Source organism: Opisthocomus hoazin, chromosome 15 (genome assembly GCF_030867145.1).
Source record: "Opisthocomus hoazin isolate bOpiHoa1 chromosome 15, bOpiHoa1.hap1, whole genome shotgun sequence".
Lineage (NCBI taxonomy): Eukaryota > Metazoa > Chordata > Aves > Opisthocomiformes > Opisthocomidae > Opisthocomus > Opisthocomus hoazin.
This window is the reverse complement of record NC_134428.1, coordinates 22,405,093-22,421,604: the sequence shown is the minus strand read 5'-3', so window position 1 is coordinate 22,421,604 and position 16,512 is coordinate 22,405,093. Positions and strand designations below refer to the sequence as shown.

General features: G+C 40.4%; 1 protein-coding gene across 4 annotated transcripts in view; it reads left to right on the top strand.

Moving 5' to 3' along the window:
* The window catches only part of SMURF1 (SMAD specific E3 ubiquitin protein ligase 1), a 47,933-nt gene that overhangs the window by 15,107 nt on the left and 16,314 nt on the right, over positions 1-16,512 (top strand). For 2 of the 4 annotated variants that reach the window (XM_075436263.1, XM_075436262.1), the window contains exons 2-7: positions 12,484-12,522; positions 13,183-13,291; positions 13,896-14,029; positions 14,145-14,210; positions 15,087-15,162; positions 15,522-15,760. In XM_075436263.1, coding sequence (XP_075292378.1) covers positions 12,484-12,522; positions 13,183-13,291; positions 13,896-14,029; positions 14,145-14,210; positions 15,087-15,162; positions 15,522-15,760 — 663 coding nt within the window. Of the gene's footprint in view, positions 1-12,483; positions 12,523-13,182; positions 13,292-13,895; positions 14,030-14,144; positions 14,211-15,086; positions 15,163-15,506; positions 15,761-16,512 lie in introns of all 4 variants that reach the window. The other 2 variants (XM_075436261.1, XM_075436259.1) reach the window with 1 other exon arrangement.

Sequence of the window (16,512 nt, the reverse complement as noted above, 5' to 3'; positions counted from 1 at the left end):
ACCATTCTATGATTCTTGTAGACAAGAATTACAGTATAGCAACGGCAGCAGCAAAAAAGTTTCTTACGCATCCTTCTCTTGTAGCTTTCAGATAGCACTGGTTATTAAGTCAAGGTGTTTTTTCTCTACGTAAAAGCTTTCATACTAATTACTAGGAAAGTTTGTTACATAGGGATGTTTTTCCTGCAACAGATGAACAAATGTCCTGTAGAAGAAGATAGTGATTCTGTACTAGGCTTAATAGAAAGAACAAAAGTAGGTGAATGAATGATAAAAATTTGGCTTCCAAAAGCTATTAATAGCTCTGTAATTGCAGTCTTTTTTTGGAACAAGCCTCGTTTCTGTCCTGTTCTCCTTTCCCCTCTGCCACAGCTTCCTTATTCCTGCACACACACACACGCAACCCCTGTCCCCCCTTCCCCATTAACTGGTGCCACAGGTGTCCCCTCCCGCTCCCCACGCACCCCTGTGAGTTCAGCAGTGCTGGCGCAGGGCCCGGGCTAATAAGCCGAGATGAGCTTATTGCCTGGCAGGTATCCAGCAGCACTGCTCACCTTTTAGCATCTGTGCCCTTCACAAATACAGTCGTGTGTTTGGTGCTGCCTGCGTTTTTTTCGTTTGTAAACAAGGAGGGTTTAAACTGAGCTCTCCAAACAAATGAGAAAAACTGCTTAAAGAAAGTGGAGAGTGATGTGTAACATCTTGGGCGGATGTTGAAAGGGATTATAACAGGCTGAATAATTAGGAAACAACCACTGAAGATTTTGGAGTTGACAATTTCCAGGAATTAAAAACAATATTCTAAAACAGCTGATGTGCTTTATTCGAAATTGAAAGGGATGCCAAGAATTCAATTTGGGCGAACGCGGTTTTTCTTTCTTCTTCCTGAATTTAAACTTTGAACCTTTATTTTAGTTTTTGTATTGGAAATGACTAAAATAATTTTTCCTTTTTGTAGCTAAGCACTTAATCAGTCTGAATTATTTTTTTAAATTTTACCCGGCCAGTCAAGGTGTTGTTTTTCCGTTGTTTTTGCATGTGCCTCTTGAATCGTCGGGAACCTGATGGATATAATTTGAATATGAAATGGTAATGAAGACAAAAATAGATGTGTGGCTGTATTTTGCCGAATGTCAGTATGCAGGGTTGCTGTAACAGGCTTGTGGTTAGTGTTCCTGCAGAGCACCGGTCTGACAGTGGCCGCTGCAGGGGCAGTCCTCCTCTGTGCCGATCATGGGGTGGCCGTGCCCCTACCAACAGCCAAGTTCTGCTCAGCCCGGCTGAACAGAATGTAGAAAAAATACCAGGTAGTGCTTCACGCGAAACCCTGCTCCGCTTTCGACATACGGTGTCAGTTGGGTGTGACGAATAAAACTGCTCGCCTCCTTTTTAGTACAGATTTACTACAGCAAGGTATCCAGGTGGTATTTTGAACAACTCTGGCTTTTTTTGCGGCAATAGCTTTACTTCACTGAGCATTTTTAAAACAAATGCAGTCTTCCCATTTCAGTAATCTATAGTGTCCGTTCTGTATTGACAGCAGCTGAAACCTGGCAAAAGAATGGAGGTTAAAACTGTTCACTGAACATTATGTGTACGAGAGACGGTCACAAGGTAGTCGTCAAGAAGAGAAGTCAGTGGAACGTTTTAGTTCCATCTAGCCTGGGCAAATCCTACACTTTTCCCCACAAGACACTAAAAGCATTTATACCTCAGCGCTAAGGTCCAAGTTAGGTTCAAAACTTCGTTTATTAGGAGCTATTAGGCTGTGCCACTCTTTCCAGAACTAACTCGATCTTGATGATCCGTAGGTTTGTTGTCCTCGGGTTGATAACGACAGCCGAGGGAGCTATGGGAAGAAAGAAGTACTTCTGAATGAATTCCAGCTGGTTCCGTTTTTGGCTGTCCATTCACTAAGTAGCCTAGAACAAAATGAACTCATCGCTCTAGGCTTTTGTACACTGTTAACTCTTCACTGAAAGTTGACTTTCACCACCCTGATTTTTAAATCTGAGCTCGTTCTCGGTCCGTTCAGAAAGTACTACTCTATCTCATCTGTTTGTTATCATGCTTACCGCAAAACGAACAACAGATTTGTGAATAAGGAAGGCAAAAGCTGTAAGAGCATGACAAAGTTTCTTTGGCAGTGAGGCCCGTGGCTTTGAAAAGCTTTATATGACAAGACTTGAGGCTTTTTATGTTTCTATCCAAACATGCCAAAAAGCACTCGGCATACCTCAGTTAAAGATGAGCGTGGAAAACAACTAGATGCGCCAGAAATTAGGGAAAGTTTGTAAGTCATTAGTTAACCTGAGGTATGTGGTTTTAAAGCAATGATACAGTGCGGATGCCTTGCTTGAAAGAAAGAACGCTTTTCATTTACTTGCAAAAAAAATGTGGGGTGTTGACTGTGCCTCTTGAAAAGTCATCCAGTATCTGGTGGAATTCGTTCTGGTAGCAGTTACTGAAGTTGTTAGTAATGCTCGAAGAGGTGCTTGGTAAGTGTTACTCTTTGTGGTAGTTTTCTAGCAACTGCTTGTTATGAGATTGTCCAGTTATTGAAGAAATGCAAAATGTGTCTGAGTTCTACTAAAACAGCTTAAGCCCAGTGCATGGTTTTTCCTGAAGTTTCTTCTTTTTATATATCTAATGTTCTATAGGCTAAATTTCCTCTCTTTTTCTGTGGAATTTCTGCATTGGAGAGTCTTCACTTGAATATTTCAGAATGAACAAAGAAATGTGTATTCTTGAATATTGTCACCATGATGGTCATCGGTGTTTTACGCATTTAACTGCAACTTCTAAAAATTACTCTGGCAAAATTTGTTGTTTCTTGTTTTCAGTATTTTTAAAGATTTTTTTTTTTTTCCTGTTGCTGGCAATTAATTTGAGCATCAGCAGTGTCCTAGGTCACCCAAGCAGTTCTCTTGCCAGCTTCTTGTTCTTGATTCACAGCGCAGCTTTAGTTTCACACTGAGCTGAGCAGTCCTACTTTGACCAGAGCCAAACTTGTATATTTAGCTTTAAGGCAAGGTTCCATGTGAATTGTTTAACTAAAACTATTCTACTGATACATTTAAGCCCCCATGGGATGGACTAATAGTTTACATAGTTTACAACTTACACATAACACCATTCATTTTTTAAATAACAGTGTTCTTGCTTTTAGCTTGATGAAAACCAGACATTAATTTTCTACTGTTTATTAAAATACCCCCTTTGGAAAATTTTGTTCCTATAAAGTTGATTTTGTACCTTATTTAATTGTAGTAGGATATCAAAGAAGTTAAATACTGAGTCTGTCTGGAAAAACAAATCTCAGTTCTTCAGCTGAGATTGAGAATGTGTGAAATTGCATTCGTTTCTCCTCCTTTGCAGTAGTGTTTAACATTCAGATTGTTTTGTTGAAATATTGATGCTACTTATATGTGAAGGGCTGTAAATACCCGCCACTCTTTGGAGGTACCAAACACGTGTTTTAGGTTTTAAACTGAAAAATATACTTGATTTTTCGCTTGGAAGTTTTAGACCTTTTACTGTTTGACAAAAATTCAGTGTTTCTATTGAAATGTTGCTTGGCTGTGCCTAGTCTAACTTTGCCAAGATTTTCAATACCAAGGTTTCTGCTTTCACAGGTTTTATGTGTTTTGCAGTAGAAGGTCAAACATTTTTTCTGCTTTCTGCAAAGCAGGCAGATATTTTGAGGCAAGAGAGTATGTATATGAAGAGAGCAAGAGATAATACTAGGTTAGAAAGTAGAAAAGTTGTGTGTTCTGTTCCTGCCATTTCAAAAATGTTTTGCTCCACGGACACCAAGGCTGGCTCTGTTTTAATTGGTCTGATTGCTTGGGCTTGCTACTAATTCTAGGTGTATGGTAAGCATCTGCAAATGTGTTGCTTCTGGTTTTGGGGTCTTGTTCTGTACTTTTTCCTCCTTTATAAAGCAACAGAGAGCAGTTGTGCAGGTTTTCCTCCCGGACTTAGGAAATTAATGTCTTGTAAAACCTCTAAGTCCATTAACTGGATGGTGTTTGGGGCGGTGGGGGAAGCGCTGCTGTTAGTACAGAAATGCAACTTGAGTCTCACAAACTGGTTATAAAACATATAGTTGTAGTAGTGGTATGGGTAGCCCCACAGAGAATATCTGGGAAGAAGGGGAATCTAAATTTCTGTGATTTATAGTGAACATAATATTTATTGGAAAAGCCTTTCACGTACTGAGTTAGTAAGCAAGTGATCAGCTGCACAGGAGAGTCCTTATAAGCTTCTTTTTGGTAATGAAAATAAGGTGCTTAAATGTACAAAGCGTTAACTTATGAAAGTGGAGATCAGAGGCATGTTAAATTAAACACACCCGAATTAAATGCTGACTGAGCAGTAGACTAAGCTGCGCAGGGGCTCTCGCTCTCCGTTACAGGAGTGTCAACTCTTTAATGTGTCATTTCTGTCTAAGTACTACCTAGCGCGTTCAGGGTTTTTTTGTGTGTTTGATTAGTAGTTCACAGTTGTTCATCTATTGTTTTTTCAGAGAAAAAAATCTATACGTCTGCAAGATTTGGACAGGATTTCTAGAAAGGACTTTTTGTTTACTGGGAGTACGGGAGTGGGGCAAGGTTTGAGTTTGGTCCCCAGCTCTGCCTGGGCCCTGTTGTGAGCAACGTTGGGTTGAGTATATGGCCCTCTTAGGTACTGATATTTGTAGAGGTTTGAAAAAGGTGCTTTGAAAACTCTAAGTGTTAAAAGTGCAAAATATTTTTGGCAATCTTAGCAAAATTCAGTTTGGAATCTGAGTTATGAGTGCATGTGGGTGGAGGAACATGTTTTTCATGCTTTAGGAATTTTTTTCCAGATGCTTTCGCAGTGCTTGTGTAACTATAAAAGCTAAGTATTAAGACTTCACCATGAATTTATTCCTTAATGTAATTTAAGAAAATTGAGCCACATAGTTTCACGGCATGTTTTTGACTTTATTATGGAGACGATGTCGCACGGTGCATGTTGGTGTCTGTTCCAAAATGTGAGCGCAAGTATGTGCAAGCTGTGCAGATAAGCCAATCTTGATAGACACTACTTGCTTAAAAATATCAATTATTCAATCCAAGCATGTGTGGTTGGAGATACAAGGGATGTAAGGGAAGAAATCCAGAATTGCATTGATCCCAGTAAATACAACTTGCATCCCAGTAAATACAACTTGCACAATGAAGTGTGGAGTAAATGTAAAATGCCATTTTGTAGGAATGTTGTCATTGAAATTGTTTTGTTTAGCTGTCAGCTAAGAGCTTCTATTTGCCCTGAGAATGGGACATTATTCTGCGTGGTTTTAACAGAAATGTTCTTTCCAGATATTTCTATTTCTTACTACTGTATACAGAAGCTGACATTATAGCTGAAGCCTGAGCATATACTTTGTTTTCAGAGAGTTGGGAGACCATTTGTGGACACTTTAACAAAGGAAAAACTTGACTGAATTTGGGAAATCTCTCTCTACAAAATTATTGTTCCACTCCGTTGTGGTTCTGGCAGGTGTGTTGGTGCGGGTGGAGGGCTGAGTTTTAAAAATCGTACAGTGGATGTAAATGACCTCATGTGCTGTTCATGTTTTTGCTGGTAAAACTGTAATTGGTGGGGTGTTTTTTGAGAATGGCTGTAAAATGGCAATAGTGGTAACTGCCTTGCTTCTTGAATTCCAGTTCTATCAGAAAGTGGTTGTGCTTTGAACGTGTTGGGAGACAATCTGTGAAGAAAAGGTACGAGGACATGAGGGAACACAGTGCATCAAGGCATCTTCTCCATGACGGAGGAGGCTTCACCAGTTACAGTCTCACTCTTGCCCCAGCGTCTCCAGCTGTATTTCTTACAGCTGAGCAGTCACTGTAGGGCTAGGCAGAATGGGTAGCTGAAGGTGGTGAAGCAGCAGTTTATTAAAGGTTTGCCCTAAAAAAAAAAAAACAAAACCAACCAAAAAAAACCCAACCCTTTTTTTTAAAAAAAAAAAAAAAAAGTCCCTGGAAGTACAATTTGAGTGAGAAATAGGAACTTCGTGTAGCTAGAATTTGCCCCCCTGGTACACAGGGCAAATAAATTTCATGGGCAGCTTCTGCTTTCGGAGCTGAGGCTGGGCTGAGGGCATGTCTGTAAGACTCAAGCAGTCGGGGATGCTTGGGTTTTATGTCTATCGAGGAAATAGGAGACTCTGCAGAGAGTATGCAAAGGTTCTTGGCCTGGATTAGAGGAAGGCATTGCAAAGTCGTAAGGAAACTGATGTAATAGCTAGGATTTAATGAAAGATTTAATCTGGGAGGTAGCCTTTGTGTCAGGCATTTGTTATGGGTGAGCAGAGGGGGAAGAGGAAGAGAAGTTGGTATGAGGGATAATTGGATATGCTGGTTTCCACCTCTCTGATTTGTGTGCCTTTCTCTGATTCTGTACATCAGCATTCATTCAACTTCCTATTGATCTCCCTTTTTTATTCCCGCAAAGTTCTTCCGCTAATTCCATAACTCTTAGTGTTTCTCCAAGTTTTACATCTCAGTCAGTTCAGTCTTAAACTTGCTTTACTGGTCTTGTGTTGCACACTTTAACTGGCAATTTAATGAGTCTTGTTCTTCCAATAGTCTTATGCTGTTTTTTCAAAGATTTATGTTATCAAGGGCTAAATCAGCCCTTGCTTGTGTGTATCTGTGTATATGAAGAGTTACTGTTGTTGGTCAGTGCCCTGGAGGATTTTTCAGTTTGAGTAATTTTTTAGGAATCCTGGAGATGAAACCCTTCTGTTTTGTCAACGTGGTGTTGTTTGCACTGCGAGGACTGACTCTCGTTCGTGACGGGTTTCTGCTTAGGTAGGATGGAATTTTGATTCCTGGCTAAGTAGATTCTTTAATGACATGTTAATGGACTCATAAAAATGGCTTTTTCTGGGTGTGTGGTTTTCTGAAGATCTCTTCAAAGTTGTCTAGTGTTTGCAAGTGGCTACACCAAGCCAAGTTCCAGCCCACGAGGAAAGCATGCCTTGAAAAGAGGCTTTGATTTTTACTGCAGCCTACACACAAGGCCCACAAAAAGACTTCGTGTATCAAATCCAGCAACTCTTTGAGAATAGAGGGTTTTTTTAATGAAGCATTGCTTTAATCTGGTAGTCAAGGTCTGTTTTAGCATGAGTCCGGGCAGAGTCTTCCAACGTCAGGGCATGATGTCTGCTGGCCGTGATGTCTTGAGGGGTCTTGGGGGCTTTTGGTTGGCTTACGTGTCAGATTGCAAATCTCATTGGCACCACAATGCTAAGATCGTTAGTGAAGGCCACTCAATGTGCACGTATGTATAAAATTAGTTCTGTACAGCTAATTGGTTTATTTGGCAAATGTAACGGAAGACTTCAGGTTTGTTTATCTTCTTCTGCATGCTAGGCGCTGCAATGATTCAGATTTGGTTACTGAGAAGTTAAAGCAGTCCATGGATTTATGCATTTCAGTCTCAAGCAGACGAAGAGAAAGACCAAAAGTATTCCTAAAGCAAACAAAAAGGACTAGAATAGAAACCTTGGCCTTTGTGGTGACAATTTGAACTGAAATTTGTGAATAAAGTGGTATATTTCAGTTCAGCAATGTGGCTAGCTGTAAAGACACTACTTTTTTACACGCTTGGTGCCTTTAGCCATCTTTCCCATTAAACTCTTTTCTCTTGTACCCTACCAAGCATAAATGTTTGTCATCCTTAAAAAAACCAGAACACTTAAAACCTACATGTGTTGCCTAGTAGTAGAAATAAAAACAGGCATTTATCTGCAGTGAAGTCTCATTTAAAGTTATGCCCAGAGAATAGGAACGGTAAGCAGAGTCATTCGTAAAGGCGGTTTAGAAGGGGTGGCTTGTGGTATTCAGAGTATTTTCCACAAAATAGGCCGAACCGTTTGGACAAGACATGATTTCATACAACAGATTCAGCAAAGATTTTAATTGTGGGCCTGGGCGCTTTGGGGCGTTAGAGCAGCATGTGGTAAATAGCTGATGTTTGCTTTTTTTCTTTTTCTGGAGGCTTTTTTACACTTCAAGCACATTATTTTTGCCATGCAGCCTTCTTCTGAAAACTGTTTTTCAGAATGGCAGAAGTTTTGCTGTGGAACCAGCCTGTAAGCCAGCGTGCACGAGGGGCTGTCCTGCTGTCGTACGCTAGAGCTGGAGCAACCCTACATCCAATGCCGGTTACCAGCTTCACAAGTCAAAAGCTAGGCAGACTTTGCAGCATTAGCAGAGATGTTTCCGTTACTTGGATGCATCAAATTTGACCTGCTTCGTGGCCTTTTTTATTTTTTAATGGTGCACAGTAACTTTAGTTTCACTTTATATCAAGGTTTTTATTCCTCTCTCCTCCGAAGCCTAATTGTTCTTTGCTTCTTGTTTGTATCTTGAACCAACCAACCTGTGATGCTTTTAATGATTATGCTACATATCTCTATGATTAAAGATGGTCTACATGGGAGTAAATATTAAGTCCTTTCTACGTCATCAGCCTGCTGGCCTGTGTTTATCTTCTGTCAGAAAGTAAAACGAATGTATCCTGGAATCTAGCTGCCTGTTTGTACAAGCACAAATGATTAACCTGGAATATCAAAGGCAAGGCCAAAGATGGCTGAAAGTTGTACTTGCAAGCATCGTTCAGTATGACCTTCCCTCTCCGTTCCTGAGGAAGATGTGGACATACTGCTGGTTCGTCTTGTCTTCAAAAATTAACTTGAGTACTAAATGGAAGGTCGTAGTTAGCGCAGATTCTGTCCACTTTTAAAAGTCCTTAATTTGAGCAAGGAGGCTCTTGCCTTATACTCGCAAATTGTGACTGCATGCAGTCTCGGGTGCAAGAATATTTTCGTCACTTACCTTCCCCCTCCTCCCAGGTCCCAAAACACAACCACCTAGTTCTTACGCTGTGTAGCAGACAATGGTCGTAGCATCTTAGCGCTGTGCAGCCGAGACTGGTTGTAGCATCTTGGCGCTGTGCTGCGGGACGGGGTATGCTATGTGTGAATAAATCCGGCGCTGGTGCGGAGAGGGCAGTGTGAGGACTCCCTTGCAGACTCGCAGCCACCCTTGGAGCGCTGACAAGTCAGGAGGAGGAACTTGCACATGAAGGCTTTGATTCTGTAGGCTGGGTCTGTTTACTCAGGGATGTTTGAAATGGTTCCTTACTCAGGCCGTCTGTCCTCTGCCTCCTTTCTGAAAATGCTGGTCTTGCTGCAGAGATCGGTGTCGCGGTGATGAAGCAGCAGCTTTCTGATGCAATTCTCAGCCGGGTTGTTCAGACATTGGTGCCACTCTGTGCTTTCCTCACTACGCCCATCTGTAGCCTGCTCCTGCGGCACCTCCTGAACCACAGCAGATGATTCACTTCTGCTTTGGAAGCAGGGTGGACAACCGGGGGCTGGCGAGGAACCACTCCACTCTCTCAAGTTACATCTGCATTGAAGACATCCCCAGGGTGAATACTGACTTTGTGTAGGGCTCGTCCTTTCTTCACCTCCTGCCAAATATGCTTTCACACTAGCACTTTACCCAGCTGGCTAATTTGGCCTTTGAAATTATCTCAATAATGTCAGGTACTTAAAAAAACATTCCCATCCCTTTATAAATATTATAATCTAGATGTAAAGACATTGTTTCAGTGTTGTTTGGGATCTGTTGTATTAAAAAAAAAAAAAAGCTCTTCAGTGCTGTGCAGCAATCCAGAGCGGAGTATAAACAAATACTGTGTCAAGCTGAAACAAGTCGGTTGAATTTGAGAAGGCAGAATGTAAATGCCCAAGTCAGGAGAATTAGTACCTTTTGTAACATTGCAACAAGTGCAGGGAGATTGCTCCTGCTGACAAGCCCGAAACCTTTCTTGTTCAAATGAAAGAAAAACTAAAAGAAAAAGCTCTGTGCGAAGATGGAAGTTAGGTGGAGATGAGGTTCATGCGAAGCTCATCTCAGGTGCCTGGTTTGCAGAGAAGTATCCATCCCATTCTCCCACACACTGGCGCAGGGATAAAATTAATAACTTTTTAAGCCTTTGTCACTAAATCCACCCAAGTTCACAGGTTTCGGGCCTGAAGTGGCAGCAGTCGGACCCTGTGAGCAGTCTTGCTGAAGTCCCGTTGGAGCCGATGCGTTTCAGAAGTGACCCTGGCGCGTGCCCAGCTTTACGGGGCAGGGAGGGGCTGTCTGCTCCGCCGCTGGCACGGACTCGGGTCAGAGGCTCCTGTTGCTGACCTTTGTCACCTGGTTCTTTACGGGAATTTAGAAGTCTATGGCTTTTAAGTGATAAGGCACTTGAAAATATTTTTTTGCTCTAGTGGGTTTAATATGCAAATAGTGGAACAGAGCCAATGGGCCATCTCAGGCAGCCTGACTTTGGAGATTGCTCCATAAAGGTTTATTTCGGCTATTAGCTGTTGTGCCAATATTTTTCTTGCAAGCAAGAGTAATGATTTTTCTAACCTAAAATTGAGGGTTTCACAGGCTGCAACTGGAAAATTGGCAGCCGCGCTCCTCTACTGTAGACTGAAAGCCCACGGCAGAGGGAAAAGAGTTAAATGAAAAAATATAATTCTTCCATAATAGCTTTAAAAACTTGCGTTGCTAGTTAGCTCTAGAAAGCACACCTGAAACACAGAATAAAGGTAATAATTATATAGTCAGACTATATGCAGACAGTTACTGATGGCATACTTTCCCAGTTCAGTAGTGTATTCGTAAAACTGGAGATGGGGAAGCAAAATGATTAAAATGATTAAAAAAAGAAAAAAGAAAAAAAAGGAAAGCTCCACCACTCACAGGAACTTTAAAATTCCTTTTGACTAGTACTAGGAACATACAAGTTCTGATTTTACCTATACTTATTCCCTGGTTTTCTGGTGTTTTTTCCTCTGAAGCACTTGCCACAGGAAGAGGAAATTAAAGGTTGCTCTGTCGTGCTTCCATGAACAGCGGACGGTGATTCTGTAATCCTGTTTTGTTTCAAACTGAATTGCCGTAGTCCAGCAGACTTCTCTTTTTTGGTCAGTTGTTAACAAAAAGCCCAAAACACCAAAAACAAAAACAAACAAAACCAAACAAGAGAAGCTTTCTCTGATTATGCAGCTTGCCAGTGTAAGAAATAACTAATTTTTAATCCATTCTAAAAATAATTTCCTGGTACAGCTGCTTTAATTATTACTAAAATGGAGGATTTGTGTATTTTTTTCCATGAACATCTGGGTGAAATAGTGGACTTCTTTGGTCTGTTTGCTTGATGTGTGAGGTGAACCAGTTTATTCTGCTAGCTGTGTTGGGTGGGGAGCATTGCTCTGGAGCTGAGAGATGGAATTCTAGGACAAGTGTAAAAAAAAAAAAATAAAAAATCCTGTATTTTTGCTACTGTGTCTTCCCTTTCCCCAGTATAGAGTTAAGGTGTGTAAATGCCCCTGGTGAGAGTGAGTGTAAGCCTGGAGCAAGGGGTGGAGATGAGAAGGGGAAATGGTCCATACCAGGGGAAATGGCCATTAGAGAATTTTCTGAGCAGTCATTCTCATGCTGAAAGATCCGAACTGGGTGGCAAAGACACTACCTCAAAAAGAGTTAGGGCTTTTATAGTTATCTTCCTCTCTTGAATCCTAGTTTTAGATAAGTTAGAGCTCTAATATTTTCATCTTTGGCTCTGTAGTTATTTTTCCTTGCCTGTTAAGAGTTTGATGGGTACTCAACAACTTGTATTGCTGAGGTCATACTGATCAGTCCTTATTGAAAGGCAAAACTAGGCTTGTCGCTGGTGGTAGATCTAGTAGACGTGGAGTCTGATGCGAGTTTCCTGATCTCATTTTTGCTTAAACTACAGTGCTATTTGGTAGAATTGGAGAGAGGGAAATGATATCTCATTTGTGGCCCTTATAAAGGAAAACATCTTGAAGCAAATTTTTTTTCAGTGTATTTTTTTTTTTTCTCCTGAGTAAGGTCCTGTCATGGTTACCACAAAACCCTTTTGTATTTGCAAACTGCTTGCGCTGCTATAGCATACCTGTTGTTTTGTTTGAGGACGTGTCATGTACCTTCTGTGTGTAAAGAGCAGAGGTTTGCGCTGCGTCTGATGGGACTTAGCATAGAGGTCTGCTTCTAGGAGTCCCAGAGCCATTCTTGGCTCAGAAACTTGTAGTCCTTGTCTAAAATTGGTGGGTTCTGAAACTACACAACAAAATTCTGGTTTAGCATTTGTGTAAGCACACATTATAGAAAATTAGGAGGTTTTAACACAAGGGGACGTTCATTAAATCTTCTGTATATTATAATAATAGAACAAAAGTAATTTTTTTCTTTATGTAAATACATATTCCAGTCACAGATAAAGAAAACAATGCTCAAATTTAGTTTTTGGATGGCTTTTTATGAATTACGATCAAGTAGTATTGTAGCTGGTATGGTTGCCGGAAAGTTTTCATTATGGTTTTAAGATTTCTTTATCTGATATTTTGTTTTGCAGTATTATGTGCCAAGAATCTCGCAAAGAAAGATTTCTTCAGTAAGTATCCCCTAATTGTATAACTTTCTGCTCTTGATTAATCGGATTTATTTGTAGATTGTGCATTACCATCGTGTCGTATCTATATATGTCATTGTTCTGTGGTTCTCTTCGTGCAGTAACATTGCATTACTACATGAGTAGACGTTACCCTGAATTGTATTTAGACAGTGTAGACTCTAGGACTGGGAGACCAAGGACTCACGAATTCTAGTTGAAAGTCTGGCTGATGAGACCACGAGCAAGTTGCTGCTTATAATTCTACGTGTGGGGTACCAAGAGCATCCATCTGAAAGGCGCTCTATTTATAAAGCATGCCAGGGGTATGAGTAAAGTACCCCAGTGCTGCAGGCTCGATATTATGTTAAGGACTGAATAAAAATGCCTACTTATCAGTATGCATGGGCAGGCACTGTCAAATTAAGCATGTTTAACCTTTTGTTTTACCTTCACAATTTATGGCAGATATCAATCTGTATGACACAAGTACGTTATCTAATTAGGAACTCAGTTCTCTTTTTTGGAGTTACTATAATAGTTTTAGGATAATGGCAACTTTTCTTTCGGGGTGGGAGGTGGAGAAGAAGCTCGTGATAGCATTATCTTGGAAGAAACAAAAGAAAAAGTGCGATGTTTAATAGGAGCTTTTCCCTTCCCCAGGACTTCCTGACCCATTTGCAAAAGTAGTTGTTGATGGGTCAGGTCAGTGCCATTCAACTGACACTGTGAAGAACACGTTGGACCCCAAATGGAACCAGCATTATGATCTGTGAGTTGTTTGTAAGGTCACAAGCAAACAAGATCCCAGAGATTTATCTAGTAAATAGCATGCACAAGGGTTGGCACTGCAGCTTCATTTTACGTTCGCAGGAAGAGGCACATTTGCTGAGGAGGACTGTTTTTTTGCAACAAGAAATTACCTGTTAATAAAGGAGTGGTACTTTGCTTATAGGTGTTTGCATTTGGGAATATTTGTGTGTCGGGTACACGGCACAACTGCTTAGAGTAAGCTCTACTGGAGCAGTGCAGTCCATCTTTTCCAAAAGATTGTCCTTGTTGTAGTGATTTATTTCCTTCAAATTATTAGAAACATAAATTTTAAAGTTTTGTGTATTAATCAGCTTGTTGCATAGCTTTTAATGAGGCTGTCTAGTTAAATTCATGCTGCAGCAAATTAACATGCTGTGTGAAATCATAGTGCAGTAATTCATTAATAATATCATTTCAGGCTTAAGCACTTCTGTATTTATAATGACGCAGCATGACCGATACACTAAAATGTATCAGAACTTGTATCAAATAAAGCATAAATTCTGTAGAGTAAAAAGAGGTTATGTTTTCTAAAATTACTCTTCTAATATGTATTTTTCTAGATACGTTGGGAAGACAGATTCCATAACCATCAGTGTATGGAACCATAAAAAAATCCACAAGAAACAGGGAGCTGGCTTCCTGGGGTGTGTCCGACTCCTCTCCAATGCCATCAGCAGGCTAAAAGATACTGGATGTAAGAGCGATTCCTACCTGGCTCAGTCAGGAACCTCCTGTGCCCTGTATCCGAGTAGCAAATAGTATCCCACCCCCCTCGGTGTTTTGTTGATCTTTCCTATTCTCATTTGCAGACCAGCGTTTGGATCTATGCAAACTAAATCCCACAGATACTGATGCTGTACGAGGCCAAATAGTGGGTAAGGATACTCCCAGCTAAACTTTCATCTTCTTGGGTAAATATATTATACAGACAAATGTTGTATTAAAAAAGAAACCTCTAGTCATTATTCCTTCTGTGCCTTTTCTGTGTTGTTTCTTCTGACTTTAATGGAATTAAATGACATAACCTGAAAATGTTTGTTGTACTCCTACGCAGAACTTTGTTTTCTCTCAGTCGGTAATGGGAAATTATATTAAGAAGAGGGAATGCATCTGGCAAGGTTTCTAATGTACCTCTGGAATGGTAAATGTTACTGTGAAACTGATTTGGTTTGGACCAAGGTGACAGGCAAAAAGAATCTTATGTGGGAAAGAAGATCTGGAAGAGTTAAAAGAAATTTTACAAATGGCTATTTTCATACCTTTGGCTTGTGTAACCCGTTTCCAAATATCAAAAAGGCAGTGCTAGTTTTACCGCCCGTTTACTCCATCTTACCATGTTTTGCTGTCCCTCAGCCCAAGCTTTTCTTTAGAGATGGATACATAAATATATTTGGCAAAACCCAAATTTTCACTGTAACGATGACATCTAGTGGTGAATGGTTTCTTGCCAGCTGACTTTGCTGGATCCTCATGAAACACAGGTGTAGAACCTGACATGTTTGGATATTTATAGACACAGACTCAGCTGAAGTTTTGGCATGGTGATGCCTCTGGTTTTTCTTTTTCCTTTTTGAAAATCAGTAATGCTTTAGGTTTATAGAAGGTGTTTAGGTAAGTGGTGTGCTCTCATGTGTAGGATATAACTTTCCTTAATGTTTTACCATAGATAAATGTGCGCCACTTGGTTTTATGTTGTTTTTAAGGGAACAATTGTTCTTTTATTACTAACTTGTGTTTCTTTTTTATTTCAGTCAGTTTACAGACACGGGACAGAATAGGCACAGGAGGTTCTGTAGTAGACTGTAGAGGGCTTTTGGAGAATGAAGGGTAAGGATTTTCTTTGCACTTAATTAGAAAAATGGTTATATGTGGAAAGAATATAATTAACACTAGAAATATTAAATATCAGTGTGAGTAATACATTGTCTGGGAATATGTATCGGGTAGTAAGGTTATAGCTGGATACTTACTTGAAGAAAATAAGCTAAACTGGGTTGGACTTGATATTTTTTATTACCAGTGCTTCTGGCACTTCCATGAGAAATTTGGGATATTAAAACATTAAGAAAGTTGCATATCTTGGGTTAAAAGTCACAGTACTTGAAGTAATGGAGAGAGAGAGACAGACGTTTTTTTCTGCATTCACTTCTCTGTGATGGAAACTCTTGAAGTTTCCCCATTTTCAGAACGGTTTATGAAGATTCCGGACCGGGAAGGCCGCTGAGCTGTTTTATGGAGGAACCAGCACCGTATACAGACACTACAGGGGCTGCTGGCGGAGGCAACTGTCGCTTCGTAGAGTCCCCCACTCAAGATCAGAGGCTTCAGGCACAGCGACTTCGGACTCCTGAAGTCAGAGGTCACATACAGACACCTCAGAACAGACCGCATGGTCACCAATCGCCTGACCTACCGGAAGGCTACGGTAAGAGCTTTTCAGAACTGTGAAACTGAAGTTTTTTTCAAAAGACTTTAGAGAAAAAAACCTCCCATTTTAATATATAGATGTGGTTTACCTATTAGAACATGCAGCGTCCATGTGCATCTAATGGTCTGCATTTTGGAAAAGGAACTAAGCAGTGCAGTTAGAAGTTTGAGATTGGCTGATTAGCAGTTGGCTACACCAGGAGACACTGAGGGTTGATGGTAAATTAAACATGAGTTTGTAGTATGATGCTGTTACAGAAAATTCAGTGCTAATCTTGGCTATGTATCTGGGGAGAACGACTGTAAAGAGCTCTTTAAACTAGAGCAGTCATGCTATTTTTTCCTTCCCCCTTGGCATGTTGTGTAGGTTTGAGCCCACATTTGAGAAAAGATCAGGAAAATATAAAAGCAACAGAGAAGGCAGTAGTATGGAAGATTAGGGAGGATAAGATTAAGGAGAATTTAAATCTCAGAAAAGAGCACGACAAATCTAGCAGTAAAGAAATCCAGTTTGGGGGGTTTGGGTTGTCTAAAAATAAAAATACAAACGAAAACATACTGGTGTATGGATTTGTGAGTTTCAAAAAGAACACAGAAATGTGTAGTCAACTAAAATGATGAAGACAGTGTTTTAAGGACAAAACAGTCCAAGCTGCAAGAGGTCAGGTGGATGGCTCAAGCACCTTCTCCTAGCTCTGACAGGAAGATAATCTGCTACTGGCTTTCAACAAACTGTTTATTCTGATGTTT